At 37.7% G+C, this 15802-nt stretch overlaps 1 protein-coding gene across 1 annotated transcript; it reads left to right on the top strand.

The window, feature by feature from the left end:
• Positions 1-8276: 8276 nt before the first annotated feature.
• Positions 8277-14968, top strand: cops2 (COP9 signalosome subunit 2). Its single transcript, XM_007563936.2, has 13 exons — positions 8277-8441; positions 8845-8958; positions 9049-9126; positions 9216-9341; positions 9553-9642; positions 9727-9804; positions 9930-10104; positions 10211-10389; positions 10574-10626; positions 13073-13170; positions 13245-13327; positions 13683-13741; positions 14444-14968. The coding sequence occupies exons 1-13, from the start codon at positions 8388-8390 to the stop codon at positions 14586-14588; spliced, it is 1332 nt and encodes a 443-aa protein (XP_007563998.1). The 5' UTR covers positions 8277-8387; the 3' UTR covers positions 14589-14968.
• Positions 14969-15802: the final 834 nt, after the last annotated feature.

The raw sequence follows: 15802 nt of genomic DNA, 5'->3' as shown, positions 1-15802 counted from the left end.
TGTATGTGTGCTTAAGAGGCCATTGGTGGCAGATGTGAAGCAGAAAAGCTGTTTTTTTATGTGTCTGTGTTGTGTGCATGTTTGCTATTATCTGGATGTCATCACAACCACAGAAATCAGGGCCTGATAGGATCTTCCCGACTCCCTCCCGCGATCCCCAGCCAGAGTCACGAGAGCCAAGGGTCTCCTTTGACCACGCGCACACACGCACGCACACATACTTGAACACACACCGACAGAGATGCCGACCCTGCATCACGGCTTGCTTCCACATTTTGTAGGCAAACAACTCGACATGTGAAGTGAGGTGGAATTCCCGCCTTTGTGGGAAACATGCCCAGAACCATTTGTAAGCCCTTCTCCACTGCCGCCTCCTAACTCTGCACAGATTGTAGTTGTGGACTTCTATATTAAGTTACTATGCTGCAGTTTTCAACCCTTCCTTCTATGGGTCACATCAGACTGAAATAAAAGGGGCAATCACATTTTATTTTTTTTTTGTCTCTGGCTTACATCCACGTGTTTTCTCAAATGCATGCATTTCAAAAGTATTGGAGAGCCTAATCTGCAGCCTTCACTATACTGATGTAAACACGTGGCAAGACTTTTACACAGTGTTGACAGTTTATATGCAGACAACACCGAACTGTACAGAGAGTATTGCATTATGTGTTATACATCAAGCCCTTGAGAAGTCTCTCATGAAGAAAATTTATGATTTCTCTGTCTGAGGATGGGAATCTGCAACATGGAGGAATATGGGAGACAGTTTTTGTGTGGTCATAGCTCAACCTGAGCCATCTGTCTACTTCAAATCAATAGTAGACTGTGGTAATAGCATTACTATTGATTTCATTATACTAAGCACAAAATTTGACACCAGAGTCTGAGTACATTGCATTGTCTGCATGCAAAATGCAGCCAATGCAGTTTTGGGTCTAATGCCTACCATGAGGTTTCAGCTCAGATCTTGCTCCAACTTGTGCCATTTTTAAGGCTTTCATCTGTCTTTTAGTCTTTGTCCTGTGAGTATAAAAAAAGAAACAAATAGCCTAATCCTACATCACTATTGAACGTTCCTAGAGAAAGCAACATTTATACTTTCCAACTCCAAACTTTAATTCATTCTATCTAAATTTCTTGGGACAGAGACCAACACAAAGACCGTGAGATCAATGCATGGTTTTCAAGAGCCATGCATCAACATGTCATGTATCCAGAAAAAGTCTGAGAAGGGTAGCACGCATTTGGATGATCTTTGTACATGTAGGTCAAGGATCTACAACTCCCGTCCCCGAGTAACCCTTCTGTGCAACTTTTGGACGCAAACGTGCTCCAACACACCTGAATCAAAAAGCTCAATTACCTCCTTGGCATGTCAGCAAGTTGTGCAAAGACCTACTTATTAATAATTTATTCGGTACAGGTGTGTTGGAGCAGGGATCCGTCCAAAAGTTACAGGGCAGTTGCACCTGAGGACTGGGGTTGCAGACGTTGAAGGAATCGTTCCCCTTGTTTTGTTTGCAAAATCATGACTATAAATATGTGTTTTGCCTGAACTTTCACATAAATATGCTGATCCAAACCATTCTATTGCATGTCTGGTTATGTGCATGTTCTGCCAGCAGGTCTCAAACACGTTGTCTATATACATGCAAAGGGGTATAAATGCATTTGCATCCCACTGTATCCCTCTCATTCCTTTCTATACTCCTTTCCCTAAAGGTTGTGAATAACACCCTCGTCTTTAGTAGTTTTTGAAAGTGCTCCCTATGCAAAGGTAAACAAATGTGGTTTTGGCAGACATCTGATCAAACTTCCTGTTACTCTCTCTGTTTATGATAATGAGTGGAATAAATTCCAGCAGTGGCCTGAGTGTTGACAGATATGCGTTTCACCTTTGCTCAAGCCTTTTTTTTTTTCTTTTTTTTATCTCATCTGAGCAGTGATTTCATCAAGTGTGGGGAAATGGAAATTAACAGCAGATCATCTCATGGGAGGTTGTGCAACAAAGGCCAGATAAACTTTTACATCAACACAATAGAGAGACCTCTGCACCAATACATAGGCATTCATCAAGCCACCTGCTGTCCACACACATGAGGCTAAACCCAATGAATGGCCATTAATCCACTTTATGCAGAGTACACATACCTCTTATTTAATTGTCTTTCCTACAAATGTAATTGAGTTCCCTGTAATACTCTAAGGGCAGAGATAAGGTAATCTCTCAGCAACTACCCAGGTTCCATGCAATGGAAACTTACTATTTGTGTTGCTGGTGTTTGGGAAACTTTGTGTGCCTCCCCCAATAGTCTCTATTGCAGTAGAGTATGAACGATGCATATCCAAACATATGTTTTTTTGTTTGTTTGTTGTTGTTTTTTTTATCTTGTTTTAGGAAATTTTTAAATAATTCAACTGGCAAAACATGTTAAAAACATCAACTTTTTTTTTTTGTTTAAATATTTCTAACTGGGTCATTGATATACAATTCATATACTCAGATCAGAAATAATCCATTTTAAACACACATACAGAGAAAGCAAAGCAAATTAGTTCCTGAATAAAGGCGTGTATTGTTAAATAACTGGAATAACACAGGGAATAAGTATGATTTTAATCTATGAGTCCATACAAACCGTCTTTAAATATCAAAGGTTTCAGGTTTGCTTCACATACACTTTAGTTGTTTCCCCAGGATTTTTAAAATTGGGTAAATGTCAGATTATTGCCTGTGCCATTGTATCAGTTAGAGCAAAGTGCTCTGTTTGGAAACTAAGTGTTTGGTCACTACTGACACTTTTTGTGTTTGTACATTAATGATTATATCCCTGCTACTTTAGAGTAAAAGCAGTGAATACTAAATTTGTCATATTTCTAAAGTGCCAAATAATTTACAGAAAGCAACACATCAAATTATCACTAAAGGGAATTTAATTTTCATGGGTTCCTGCTTTGTCTTATTGGAAAGAAACTGCTCTGAAAATATTTCCACGGTCAATATACTCACCATATGTGACATAAATATAATGTCTATAGATTTTTTGGGGGGGGCTCTGAAAAGATCTTTGCAGTAAAGTCCATCTGCAATTTTCCTTTCGGCTTTACTAAACAAAAACACTTTACACAGCATATTGAGCTACATGATAAAATTTTCATTTAGGAAAGGGGACTCGGAAGAAAATGGTAACACATCTGCTTCTTAACAAAAAGTATGGGATTTATATAACCATGGTATGTATGAACTCACGCAAGCCATTCAAGAGAAGAAAAGTTATGGCAAGGGGACTCTCTTTTTTTAGCCCCACTCTGTCAGGTTCTTTCACATGAGTGGCTCATCTGTGCCTGGCTATCAGAACCTTTACATAAATCACTGCTTACTCTGACAGGTTAGCAGCGTGATAACTGTGGGTGAATTTATCGCCGTGGGCTCAGCCGGTTCACACTACCATTTACCTTGCCTGAAGATTTTACTGCAGCAGCGGGCCAGACATTCAGTCAGCTCTATTCTTTGCTTATTTATTATCAGTAAAATGTTTTTATTTTAATTTAGTTGATACCTTTGATTGTGAAGGATTGTGGCTTTTGCTAGAAAAACCACAGCTGAAATGTATTTTGAGTCTGTTTATGACTGTAAAAGAGTAGTGAACAAACGACGAATCTTAAAGTTTCTTACCCATCATCCCATTGTGGGGGACGAGACTGTAAGTTCTCAGTGGTTCAGAAAAAAAATACTTTGGATGACTTAATTTTTTTAGTCATCTCCAGAATTATGTGCAAGAACAGCAGATTTATAGTTTTGCTCACAGATGCATTAGAGAGATAAATGTGCAAGATGTACTGAAACAAAAGAAAAACAAAGACTTTTTCAATAATATGACTGACTCCAATTCTGGATTCCACTTTTCCAAACTGCTTGATTGATAACCATGTAATTAACTACTTTAAGAGGAGTTTCTGATTTGTGTAAAATAAATAAATAAAAAACTTTCATTTTTATCCCATCACAATCACTTGCCAAGAAACAGTCCAGTACTGACTTGATTTATTTTTGTGACGGAACAAGTTAATCTGACATGTCGAGTAATACACCTCCACGTCCAGATGACCTCAGTCCAGATCAGTCCTGTCAAACTTTGCTTATGCTGTTTTTATCTCTCTGATGTTTGCACTGGATGGTCTTCAGTACGCTGTTGTGTCATGAGCCTGTCCAAAGTTAGAGTCAAAAATTGTTCAGTTGATAGTATTTCTGCGCTCTGTGTACATTTATAACACACGGAGTCTCCCAAGACATCCCTGGAAACTTTGCATAACCCGTTCAATTCACATACCAAAATATGCTTGCGTGTGATGCAGAGGGAGTGCGTGTGGGCGGCCAGAGCAACTATTACAGCCTATTCGAAGTTGGACTTCATTTTGAGCCTCAGCCCCACATCAAGGAGACTGTTGCATAAAATTGAGACACGCTTCAACATACCTTGTAAAAATGAAAACAGCAACAAAAAAAATAGCAAGAGAAAAAACAACCCGGCCAGTCACGCATCTTGCATTAGTGGAAAAGTGAAAGCAGCCATGATGGCCTGAGGGAAGGCTGTGCAAGGTTGCCAACTTTGCAGGTTGTTTAACTGTGGGTGCATTTTCTGTTAATGTATGAGTAATGACGTACAAGTGAGTTGGCAGCGGGACAACCAGGGTTAGCAAAACTGCACGGTTGCTTGAATGTAAGGGTAGTTGTTTTGTCCAGATTATGCACTGATACAACATGCATGCATTTAACGGGGGTACGATTTCATCGATATTTAGGAGGAGAAATTAGGATTAAAAACTGAAAATAAAAAAGTTAAATTTCAACCATTTCTTAAAAATTTACTTGTTCAACTAAATTTCTTTAAATACGAATAACTGCTAAGACGGGAGAACAAGTGGTTTGTTCTCCCATGTTTAAAAAAACAAATGAAAAATGGGAATTGGTCATAGTTGAGACATAAAACATTAGTGAAACAACATCCTTGGGGTCAATTAAATTCAAATTCAAAAATACTTTATTGATCCAGAAGGGAGATTAAATGTTGCTATAGTTCATTAAATCAAGACTCTTCAATGAGTTATTGTAGATGGTAATAGCTGTGGGCAGGAAAGATGTCCCATAGTGAATTTACAGCGAATTTGAAGAAACCTCTGACTGTAGACGCTCCATGATATTCTCATGAAGAGGATGTTCAGGGTTATTTCACAACTAGACAAATTATATAGATTAGACAATTTGTATTTCCTTAATTTCAGTCCATTTTGTCTTGGACATTTACCTTGTCAAGAAGCTCAACTTGCTAGCAAGTTTGAAGACAGCAGCACTGTAGCTAAGCAAAATAAAGCTGGAAACAAACTTTCTTGCTGTAAGACAAATACTTTCTCAAACCATTAATTTCACAATCCTTATTTTTTTCCTAATTTAATCTATTTATTTATTTAATAAAACTAACACCCTTATTGTTCTCTGCTGGACATCGTACACAACCAATGAGAACTGTGGCTGACTTCAAGTCTACATTAAAACATTAGAAAAAAATTAAGTTGTGAATTTTGTTACAATTTAACAACTATTGAATATTGCATGTACACAATATTCTCAAATAAATTTTCCATAATTTTTTTTTGGCTAATGTTAATTTCGCCCAAAATAGCTTTTATATTGTATCATTTTTGCATGAAGCAAAACGAGACTTCTGTTGTCAGGCGGTCTGTTTTTTTATTCTCGTTTTTTTTACCCTATGAATTAGTAATAAGGGATTTATGTCACAATGATAAGTTCATCAAGTAATTTAATAACCATTAAAAGAAGATATAATTAAATATATTTTAGGGGGGTTGCAGAGTAGATTTACGGGCACAGGACTAATTGTTAAACTTTATTTTTACTTTTATCATTCAATTTTCAGAAGTAAATATGTTCAGCATTGCACTAATCTCTGAAATGTGTTGATGCTTACTTGTCACTCGCTGGGATTGATTCAGAATGAGACGCACAACAGATCTCTGAACAGCAGTCCCCCCTTCTCCCCCCCACCCCCCCCAAAAAAAGATAAAATAAATAAATAAAACCCATCCTTCACATTTTGAGCTCGCTACATCTGTGCAAATCAGCCCATTTCTGGTGAAAACCAAGACTGTTAATCAAATTAAGGGATTTTCAGATTTTCCAGCTTTATGTTTTCTTCTAACAAACCAGCCAGGAAAATCGCTCCTTTCCCTCTTCACAGCTGAGACATGCATTTTGTTTTTTGGATGATTTTCATTCTGTAGACACGTCAGTTTTGATAACAGTCAATATGAGATTTTAGGACAAAGCCTAATAACATATAATTTTAGGAGGATTATGTGGGCACTGTGATCAAAAACTGAAGTAAATTATCACCTATTTGTCTCTGTCTTAGACCAACAGCTTTTCTTGTGTTCCATGTTGATGCTGAGCTGTGCAATTAATGACATGTTGACAGACAAAGCGCACGCCACCATTGTTCATATTAAGCTTCTCACGCAGCCAGCTAATTGGCGCAAATAGACTGTATCGTGTCACTGGAGAAGCAAAGACGTCACCTTCCCAGAGTAATCTCATTGTTCTCGCTTCGACGTGAAGCTGGCACACAACAAAGTGATGCCGTTTTGTAAATAATAATTCTGTCGGGGCAAACAAGAATGATGATATGGGTAAGGAAAACTCTCTGTCTGTGGCACATGAATAAACACAATCACAGAACCCAGAGTACTAAACATTAATAACGATTAGCGTTATTACTCGGTCTGTGAAAACAGCCTCCTCCCTTCAAATGGTGTTAGTGATTTGTGTCTGGAGACTGTAAATATTATGGCCAGGCTGACTGCATCAGATCATAGGCTTGAGTTTTTCACCAGCACTCATCGGGTTTTTCTTTTCTTTTTTCCTCGAACTTATAAAACATATGTTGATTACACAAAAGATGATTGCATAAAGTCTGCGTTGGGGAACTCAGGCCCTTTTGTAGTATAATTTTTCACAGTGTCCAATGTGGAACGAACCCCAGAGAGAGGTGGGGAGGTGGTCGATATGATGCTGCCAATGGTCTCTCTGTGTGGCAGCCAGCGCCGTTGAGTAGTCACGAAATCCGTTTGACAAGAACCTGATTAATGGGGCTGACTAACATCTGACACACACAGCTGGAGTTCCTGGGATATTTACAGCGATGGAAATTACCAGTGTATTTTCTCAACAACTGTGAATACACCTTGTACTGTACCTTAGCAGCTTATGATTAATTATACATGAGCTCTTTTCCGTCAAACTGTATTCAGTAAAGACTGACACAAATGCAAACAAACAATTTACTCAATGTCAATTGTACAACATGGTACAATTTGAAGTCGTTGCAACAAAAATGACAGGAAATGCTATATGTTATATGATAACGAATTAACAGTGATTTATAAATTAGTAGGACAATGCTGGCTGAAGTTAATTTTGATCCCTTGATATTCTAATCTCTTGCAATAACCATCTTCAAGATTAATATGGTTTGAGGTATGCAGCTCTCCAAAGGAGATGTATCTCAGATGAAAATATTACAGTAAAGGAAAAAAAAACACTAATTATTTCCATCTGAGCTGTTGCACAGCAGAAAAAAAACATGGCATTCAACTCGAAAGTGAATTTTAATCAAATTGTTTTAACTAATACTTTATCCTTCAGAGCTGTAAAAGTACCAGAATTTGATAAATATTAGCCTATGAACTATATATGGTGAACTTACGTATTTGGTCCTTACAGTGATCAATGTCACCTGGTGTAACTACAATGCTATGGAGAAGCTGATTGGTCTGCAGTCGAACTGCTGTGCAGGTTAACCAATCAAATGCCGGTATTTCATTTAAAAAAACGTTAAGGTGAATGTTTATATGGTTTTATATTATGTAATGATGGACTGAAGTATAAGCAATATTGAAAAGTTCAATATATTTTGAAATTATTACATAATTTTAACAAAATGAATTAAAACTTTTATTACCAAGTTATAAATGAATTGTTTATTCAATACGTAACTGACATACTGAAACAAATACGGATAGTTCTTTTATTTTTAAGTATGTTTTTAAATGAATTACTATGACACACAAAAATATGTATTGACGAATTGGTTAAATTTGATTTGGTTATGTTTGACCATGAGTTTTTGGAGAAGCCAGAAAAAAGAAAAAAAAATCATCTGAGGAAACTTGAGGCGGTGCAATAGCGCCATCTATGGCAGAAAGTGTGTCTTTGCTTCTTACCGCACCTCCTCACCACTTCTCTGCAAAACATACCACAGGCCTCGGCTGCTGACTGTCCCTGAAAAAGGACAAGAAACCCCATAAAAATGTCTGATATGGAAGATGATTTCATGTGCGATGATGAAGAAGATTACGACCTGGTAATTAAGATTATTATCACCTGTTTGACTTTTAAATTTTCATCGTTTATCCGCTGAGAGCTGTTACCAAAGTCCCGACAGCACGGGGCTAGTTAGCTTTAGCTCTTAGCTAACGTGAAGCTGTCAGTATATAAATAACGTTAGCTTCCCCGCTAGTGTTATTGTTATTGTTGGTAAAGGCTAATATAAGAGAAATATCATCAAGAATTAACGCTGTCATTGGTAGAGGTGCTTGAGAAAATGCGTCGCGTTATGATAGTTTATTTTAGGGCGATCACTGAGCAAGTTACGAAGTCATGTTGTTAGCTAACTGCACGTTAGCCAATGAACCTACCATGCTTACCTCTGCTTCATGAAGGGAATAGTTTGATACCCTGATGAATACTGATTCTTATAAACTCAGGAATATTCAGAGGACAGCAATTCAGAGCCAAATGTGGACCTGGAGAACCAGTACTACAACTCCAAAGCCTTGAAGGAGGACGATCCCAAAGCAGCACTTAGCAGTTTCCAAAAGGTGCAGTTGAGCTCCTTAAAGGCAATCTGCTATTTACGTGTGTTTTTAGAACAAAATATGCATAGACTTCTTCATGTTTGTTCTGTACAGGTACTGGAACTAGAGGGAGAAAAGGGAGAATGGGGTTTCAAAGCTCTTAAGCAGATGATAAAAATCAACTTTAAGTTGGTAAGTCATGTACCGCATGCTTAATTGAATTATTTCAATTAAATCAGGGTTGTTGTCATGGTCTTTTTTTTTTCTTCTCAACACCATAGACCAATTTTCCAGAAATGATGAACAGGTACAAGCAGCTCCTTACATACATCCGAAGTGCTGTTACCAGGAACTACTCAGAAAAGTCTATCAACTCCATTTTGGACTACATTTCTACCTCTAAACAGGTATGGTTCTACAGTATCAGATGGATATGTGTCAACTTATTATTTAAAAAGAGAAAAATATTTGCACATTGACTTTTGCAAAGATTTCAATAATTTTGTATGCAGCCAATCTTTGCAAAAATATAGATGCACTTGGATCACTTTCCTACTCTGTCTCGTTTTTGCTGTTTGCATTGCTGTGCATCTTAAATTGCTGCCCTTCTGAACACAGATGGACTTACTGCAGGAGTTCTATGAAACCACATTGGAGGCTTTGAAGGATGCAAAAAATGACAGATTGTGGTTTAAAACCAACACAAAGGTACAGAAGCATCGATCCTCAGTCGTACACAACCATTTGCTAGTAAAATGTGCTCTACAAATCCTTTTTGTTTCATTTCTTTAGTTGGGAAAGCTGTACTTGGAGAGAGAAGAGTATGGAAAACTTCAGAAGATACTTAGGCAACTTCACCAGTCATGTCAGGTAATAAATCTAAATAATATTGTGCATGAAATAATATTTCTCTTAAGGTCAGAGCAAGTCTGACTCTTACATTGACTGATTAAGTAGACATTCCTTTATTGATGCATATTTGTATTTAAATCCAGACAGATGATGGAGAGGATGACTTGAAAAAAGGCACACAGCTGCTGGAGATCTACGCTTTGGAAATCCAAATGTACACTGCACAAAAAAACAACAAGAAACTGAAAGCGCTGTATGAGCAGTCGCTTCACATTAAGTCTGCTATCCCTCACCCTCTCATAATGGGAGTTATTCGAGGTTAGCTCTCTTTTAAAAAAAGCAAAATAGATCAATAACTTGAGCTGCGTGCGCTGTAACATTTTGCTGTTTGTGGAATAACTCGTCTCCGATTGGTCCCTGCCAGAGTGTGGAGGGAAGATGCATCTAAGAGAGGGCGAGTTCGAGAAAGCGCACACGGATTTTTTCGAGGCCTTCAAAAACTACGACGAGTCTGGAAGCCCACGAAGGACGACGTGCCTGAAGTACCTGGTCTTGGCCAACATGCTGATGAAGTCGGGGATAAACCCTTTCGATTCTCAAGAGGTGTGGAGGTTATGTTTAGCTTCAGTTAAATAATGCAAGTGGGAGCTGGAATGATTGCACTATCTGACCATACAGTTTAAACTTTGTTTTAAAACCCAGCAGAAACTATTCTAATCAGGGTAATAAAGTGTACTTTAACATTTACTTTTTGCAAATTTTAACTTCTTCTTTTTCTCCCCCTAAGGCCAAACCATACAAAAACGACCCAGAGATCCTAGCTATGACAAACTTAGTAAGGTGAGTGTCCATGTTTGAATGCGTAACCATAATAAGAGGGCTGAAATGTTAATATTGACTGATAAATTTGGAATAATTACTGAGATTTAGACAAGTTTTAAGAATTCTAGACAGTAGATGTGGACCTTGGACTCTGCTGAACTCACACTTCTTCACACGAAGAAGTAAGGAGTTTTGCTTCTTTTGTTATACATGTTGCTTTAAGAAATGTTAAGAGTGAATAGGCCTGTCGCGATAAACGATAAATCAATTAATCGCACGATAAATTAAACCTATCGACCTCATTTTAATTATCGGCTTTATCGTCTCTTCCTGTCTTTTTTTCTTTCTGTTAATGACACTGAATGAAAAAAGGCTGAGCTCCGGTGCACTTCCTTAGTGTAAGGTCCAGCACACACTGCACGAGTTGTTGGCGGACTGTCGGCCCATTTTCAAAACCTGACAGAAATCCTAGGTATTACGGTTCGATCGGGTTCGTCGTGCCGTGTGGTGTCCAGCCACATGGGCACAAAATAATGGCTACAAGTCCAGTTAACTAATTTTAAAATCAGGCATTAATCAATGCTTTGCTAGAATCTACCTGTGATGCATGTGGCTAGAGTCCGCGTAAAGTCCTGACTGAATGAAAATCATTATAACCTATTTATGTCACGTTAACGAAGAACGGCTGAAAAGTTACCGGGTTTATCAACTGCGGTAGCAATTTGGCTCCAACTCCTCCCTTTGTCATTTCTATATTCTTTGCAAAGTTGAATAAACATTAATGTTGTTTCCACATATCATCTCCTACTTGCCCGTGTCAGCTGTTTGGGATTGCCCTCCGTAATTTCCCCTCAGAAAGCACGGAGCAGAATCCGTGCTTTCTGATTGGCTATCTGTCACATTCAACGGGCTGCATTGACGCTTCCAGTCAGGGGAAATCCCTGATTCAGATCGGAGCGGCCACGACATCCACCATAACACACCACACACTGCAGGATGATCGGTTACGAAATCACCAGCGACAATCTTGAAACGGCCAACGTTCTAAGATTGTGATAAGGAGAAAATAGGGGCAAAAAATCGTGTAGTATGAACTACTGCATTAGGTAGTCGGATGTGCCCGTCTTCTCTATTTAAATCTAGTGATTACTGACGGGCAATACAGTATACAGACTTAATAATCTGCACTCTTTTGGTTGAATGCAATATTTATTTTCCCTTTGGCTTTAAGTTTAGTTTTTATTCAAGTACGTTTTTTTGTTAATGGAGACTGAGAATCCATTTTATTTTTGTTTTTGGTTGTTTTGTTTTAGTTTATCAGTTCCAGTGTTATGTGTTCGTTTGAAAATAAAATGTATCTATCTATGGCAGGAAATGGCATGCATTATTAGTCATTTCCATTAAATCAGTGTCAAAAGGTCTTGAAACAATATTATCGTTTATCGCAATAATTTTTTAGACAATGGCCTAAGAGTGAAGCAAGTTCGGTGAGAAATATGTTTGTAATGATAAGAAGAGAAGTTGATATGAATCAATGTGTCACATGCAAAGGTTTTGTATTGTGGTCTGATGCTCACCGTGCCACATTTGCATCACCTTGCAAAAGTATTTACGCTCTGTTGGGTTTTTCACATTCCGGCTAACAAATTTATTGGAACTTTTTCAGACAGACTCGATGCAGAGCAACAGATGAATGTGAAATATATATATTTTTTTTAAAATACCAGATTTAAAAACTTCTTGTGAAAAATATCCCAAACAATCAATATGCAAAGGAAGTGTGATGTCTATATGCACTCAGTCCCTTTTATTGCGATACTATGAAAATTATGATTTAAAAAGTTGTCCTATTAATGGGGTGAATATGTGTGCACACCACTTTCTTTTTAGATTTTGATAAAATAAAACCAACGCACCTTTTCCTTCTGCTTTAGCTGTTTGCTGCTTTATGTCGTTAAATCAGATAAAACATGAAAACACGTAAGGGATGTGAATTTTTCTGTAAGCTCTGTACAACCAGTGTGAGCAGTTTTTCTTGTCTCTGTGAAAATCATCTATAGCTTAGCTTCAGCAAGGACATTAATGTTTCTAAAACCATTCCCTGCAAATGACCGAACAGTTCTTTATCCAGGCACTTTATAGAATTTGTAGAAATGTGAAGCTTTTACACATTTCCTGCTTCCTTTTTTCTTTTTTTTTTTGCAAGCTTTTGTCCCAGTGTTTACACAGATACCAGATACTGTCAGTATATCCGTGAACATGTCTAAGATTTAATAAGATAAAACAAGAAACTAAGAATGGAAACCCAAAGCTATTACAAGAATAGAGTTTAGAAGAAATATTTATATAATATTTTGCAATATGTTTGATGACCTTCGGGGTGGCTGGGAAGGGGAACTGAAGTCCCAGAGATCCCAGAAACATGGAAATTATTTAAACAACCGAGACTGTTTTCTATTTTCAGCGCCTACCAGAACAATGACATCACCGAGTTTGAGAAAATCTTGAAGACAAATCACAGCAACATAATGGACGACCCGTTCATTAGAGAGCACATAGAGGGTGAGTAGAGGACGTGACTGCAGTCGCTTTGCCTGCGCAGTCGTTAAAACATGTGATGTTATGTGACGTTTCAGAGCTCCTGCGTAACATTAGAACTCAAGTCCTTATCAAACTCATCAAACCATACACAAGAATACACATCCCCTTCATTTCTAAGGTGAGTCTGAAAATATGTGCCTATTTTTTGGCACCATTACTTGCTTTTAGGACTTGATAGATTTTTTTATTTATTTATTTATTTTTATGTCAAACGCTCAAACTTATGGCTACCTGACCAAATCATTACTTGTGAACTCAGATTTATCTACTTACTCAAACGTTTATTTTTTTACAAATTACTTACAGGAATCCAGAATTGTAGTCTTCATATGATGATTTATTTGATGTTTTGTTTACCCTGTCTCTGACATTACAGAGTGTCTACAATGTAGCACCACTCATGTGCTGCTTTTCTGTGATTACTCACACATCTTTAACCGGTTTGAGAACATGTCTGCTCTGTGTTGTTTCAGGAGTTAAACATTGACGTGTGCGACGTGGAGAGTTTGCTGGTGCAGTGCATCTTGGATAAGTAAGTTTGGCCTTTGTGTGCCGAGAACAAGCACAAAAGAAGAAAAAAAAAATCACCTGCTTTCCTGTTAATAGCAATGTTTCCTCATAGTTTGAATCCCTTGACCTGTAAGAGTTGAGCGGTGCAAATTGTTTCACCGGTAATTAAGGCTTAATTGCTCGTTTTTAGGACTTAAACATTCCTTTTCAGAAAGGGTTTCAGACAAGTGCAGTGGAAGTTCAGGAAATTAAGGTAAGGAAATATTACATTAGTTACTGGAAGACTGAAATGTAATACTTTCAGAAGAAAAACTTAATAAATTGCATATTTGCAACATTGGTTTACCTGGAAACACACGGCAGCAGGATGCATCATGGGAACGCAAACCAGTGAAGTCGGTGTGATGCTATGTGCAAGGTTCTTTTCTTTTCTGCCATTTGTGTGCATGTTATATTGATCTGTGCTAATTATGCAAGCAGTGTTGCAGACCATATGCACCTTTTCAGCATCATCATACAATGCCATATTCAAGCTGTAATGTCTCACTTGTAAAAATGAACAATAACTGAGACAGTAGGAAGTGAAAGCACCTCTTTAATGTAACTTTCCTTTTGTTTATGCCAACTGATTTCTTGTCATCTGTTGTATTTGTGATGATAAATTTACCTGATCTCCCTGCCTGTAAATGAACTAAACATTAATCTTTTTTTGGTTTTTCCACAGCACGATCCATGGACGAATCGACCAGGTCAACCAGCTCCTAGAACTGGACTACCAGAAAAGAGGAGGCGCTCGCTACACAGCGTTAGACAAATGGACAAATCAGCTCAACTCCTTGAACCAAGCCATTGTTAGCAAGCTCACATGATGGCATATCGAATAAAGAGACAAAGGAAAATGGCATGTTTGAATACATCCATAACATATGCTTATGTGCTTCTACGAGTAAATCTGCTCAGACGAGATACACAGCTCGGGTTTTGAGAATGCATCAGTTTCACGAGGACTCCATGAACCCCAGGAACATGTTTCTTTCTGTTCTGATGGGAGGAAATCACAGACTCCTGTTTTTCTTTTTTTTTTTTTTTTTTTTTTTTTTTTTTAATGTTGATTGGCCGTATCTTTCAGGTGCAGCAGACAAATATCTTGGTTGTATAAAAAGTTCAAATGTGTATGAAAGTCTGTACACAACATTTTAATGTATACTGTTGCCTGTTAATAAACTTGATTTCCCTCGGCACTATAAAAGGTCTGAGCTGCTTTCGGGTAGCAGGTTTAAAATGTGTCCTAAGATAAATATGGAATTACGAATGAGATATTCACTCTTGAAACATTTTTTTTTATCTAAGTAAGGCCTAGTTGAAACTAGAATTTTATATATCTAACTTCATGTTGAGTTTGTTCTTGCATCACAAAACTAAGTTATGTTTTTTTTTTTTTTTTTTTTCTTGCGGTCTTTTACTACATAGCTAAATTACGTACTAAGTAGACTTAAAGCCTTAGAAAGGACCTAAAAATTCCATGGGTGATTTCGTACTTATGAAAATGGAATACACATTGAAACATCTTAATGTCTGTAAATGGTGCGAGTTCTGACTTATTTATGTAATTCTGATTATATATATATCCAAAGTTTGACAGCTTCCGTTTCAGATAACTGGGTCCCTTCCTTCACAGTCAGCCGCCGAATGATTTGGGTGGGAGCGGTGACAAACGGCGAGGGGGGAGTTTATCTGTTAGGGGGTAACCGTCTACTGGCGCAGAAAGGTGTTTGTAACGTCATACAACACCACTCTGCGAATTTGGTTAAGCACGTCATTAACTGTTGACAAATGCACTGTATAGGATATGACTTAGCTAAGTTTATTAAGTATGAAAAATGTTAGATAATTCACGGCATCCAAGCAACTGTGTTGTGTTTATATCTGCCTTAAAGTGTGAATGTTTTAGTTGAATGTAAGCGGGTTGCAATGTTTATTAGTAGGTTAATATCCTGCATGTCAAGTACAGCTTGAATTGAAGCGCAAACTCCTCCTCGCCGGCTCTCTGTTTGACTCCCCGGCTGGGAAATGATGCTGAGCC

The sequence above is a fragment of the Poecilia formosa genome, unplaced genomic scaffold, assembly GCF_000485575.1.
Source record: "Poecilia formosa unplaced genomic scaffold, Poecilia_formosa-5.1.2 Scaffold153, whole genome shotgun sequence".
Lineage (NCBI taxonomy): Eukaryota > Metazoa > Chordata > Actinopteri > Cyprinodontiformes > Poeciliidae > Poecilia > Poecilia formosa.
This window is presented reverse-complemented; position numbering and strand designations above follow the sequence as displayed.

Excerpts from the sequence above, each read along its gene's own strand:
- cops2 (XM_007563936.2), top strand. The coding sequence starts at position 8,388 with ATGTCTGATATGGAAGATGATTTCATGTGCGATGATGAAGAAGATTAC. Across the intron at positions 8,959-9,048 it reads CACTTAGCAGTTTCCAAAAG|GTACTGGAACTAGAGGGAGA; the intron begins GTGCAGTTGAGC and ends TGTTCTGTACAG. Across the intron at positions 10,105-10,210 it reads CATAATGGGAGTTATTCGAG|AGTGTGGAGGGAAGATGCAT; the intron begins GTTAGCTCTCTT and ends GGTCCCTGCCAG.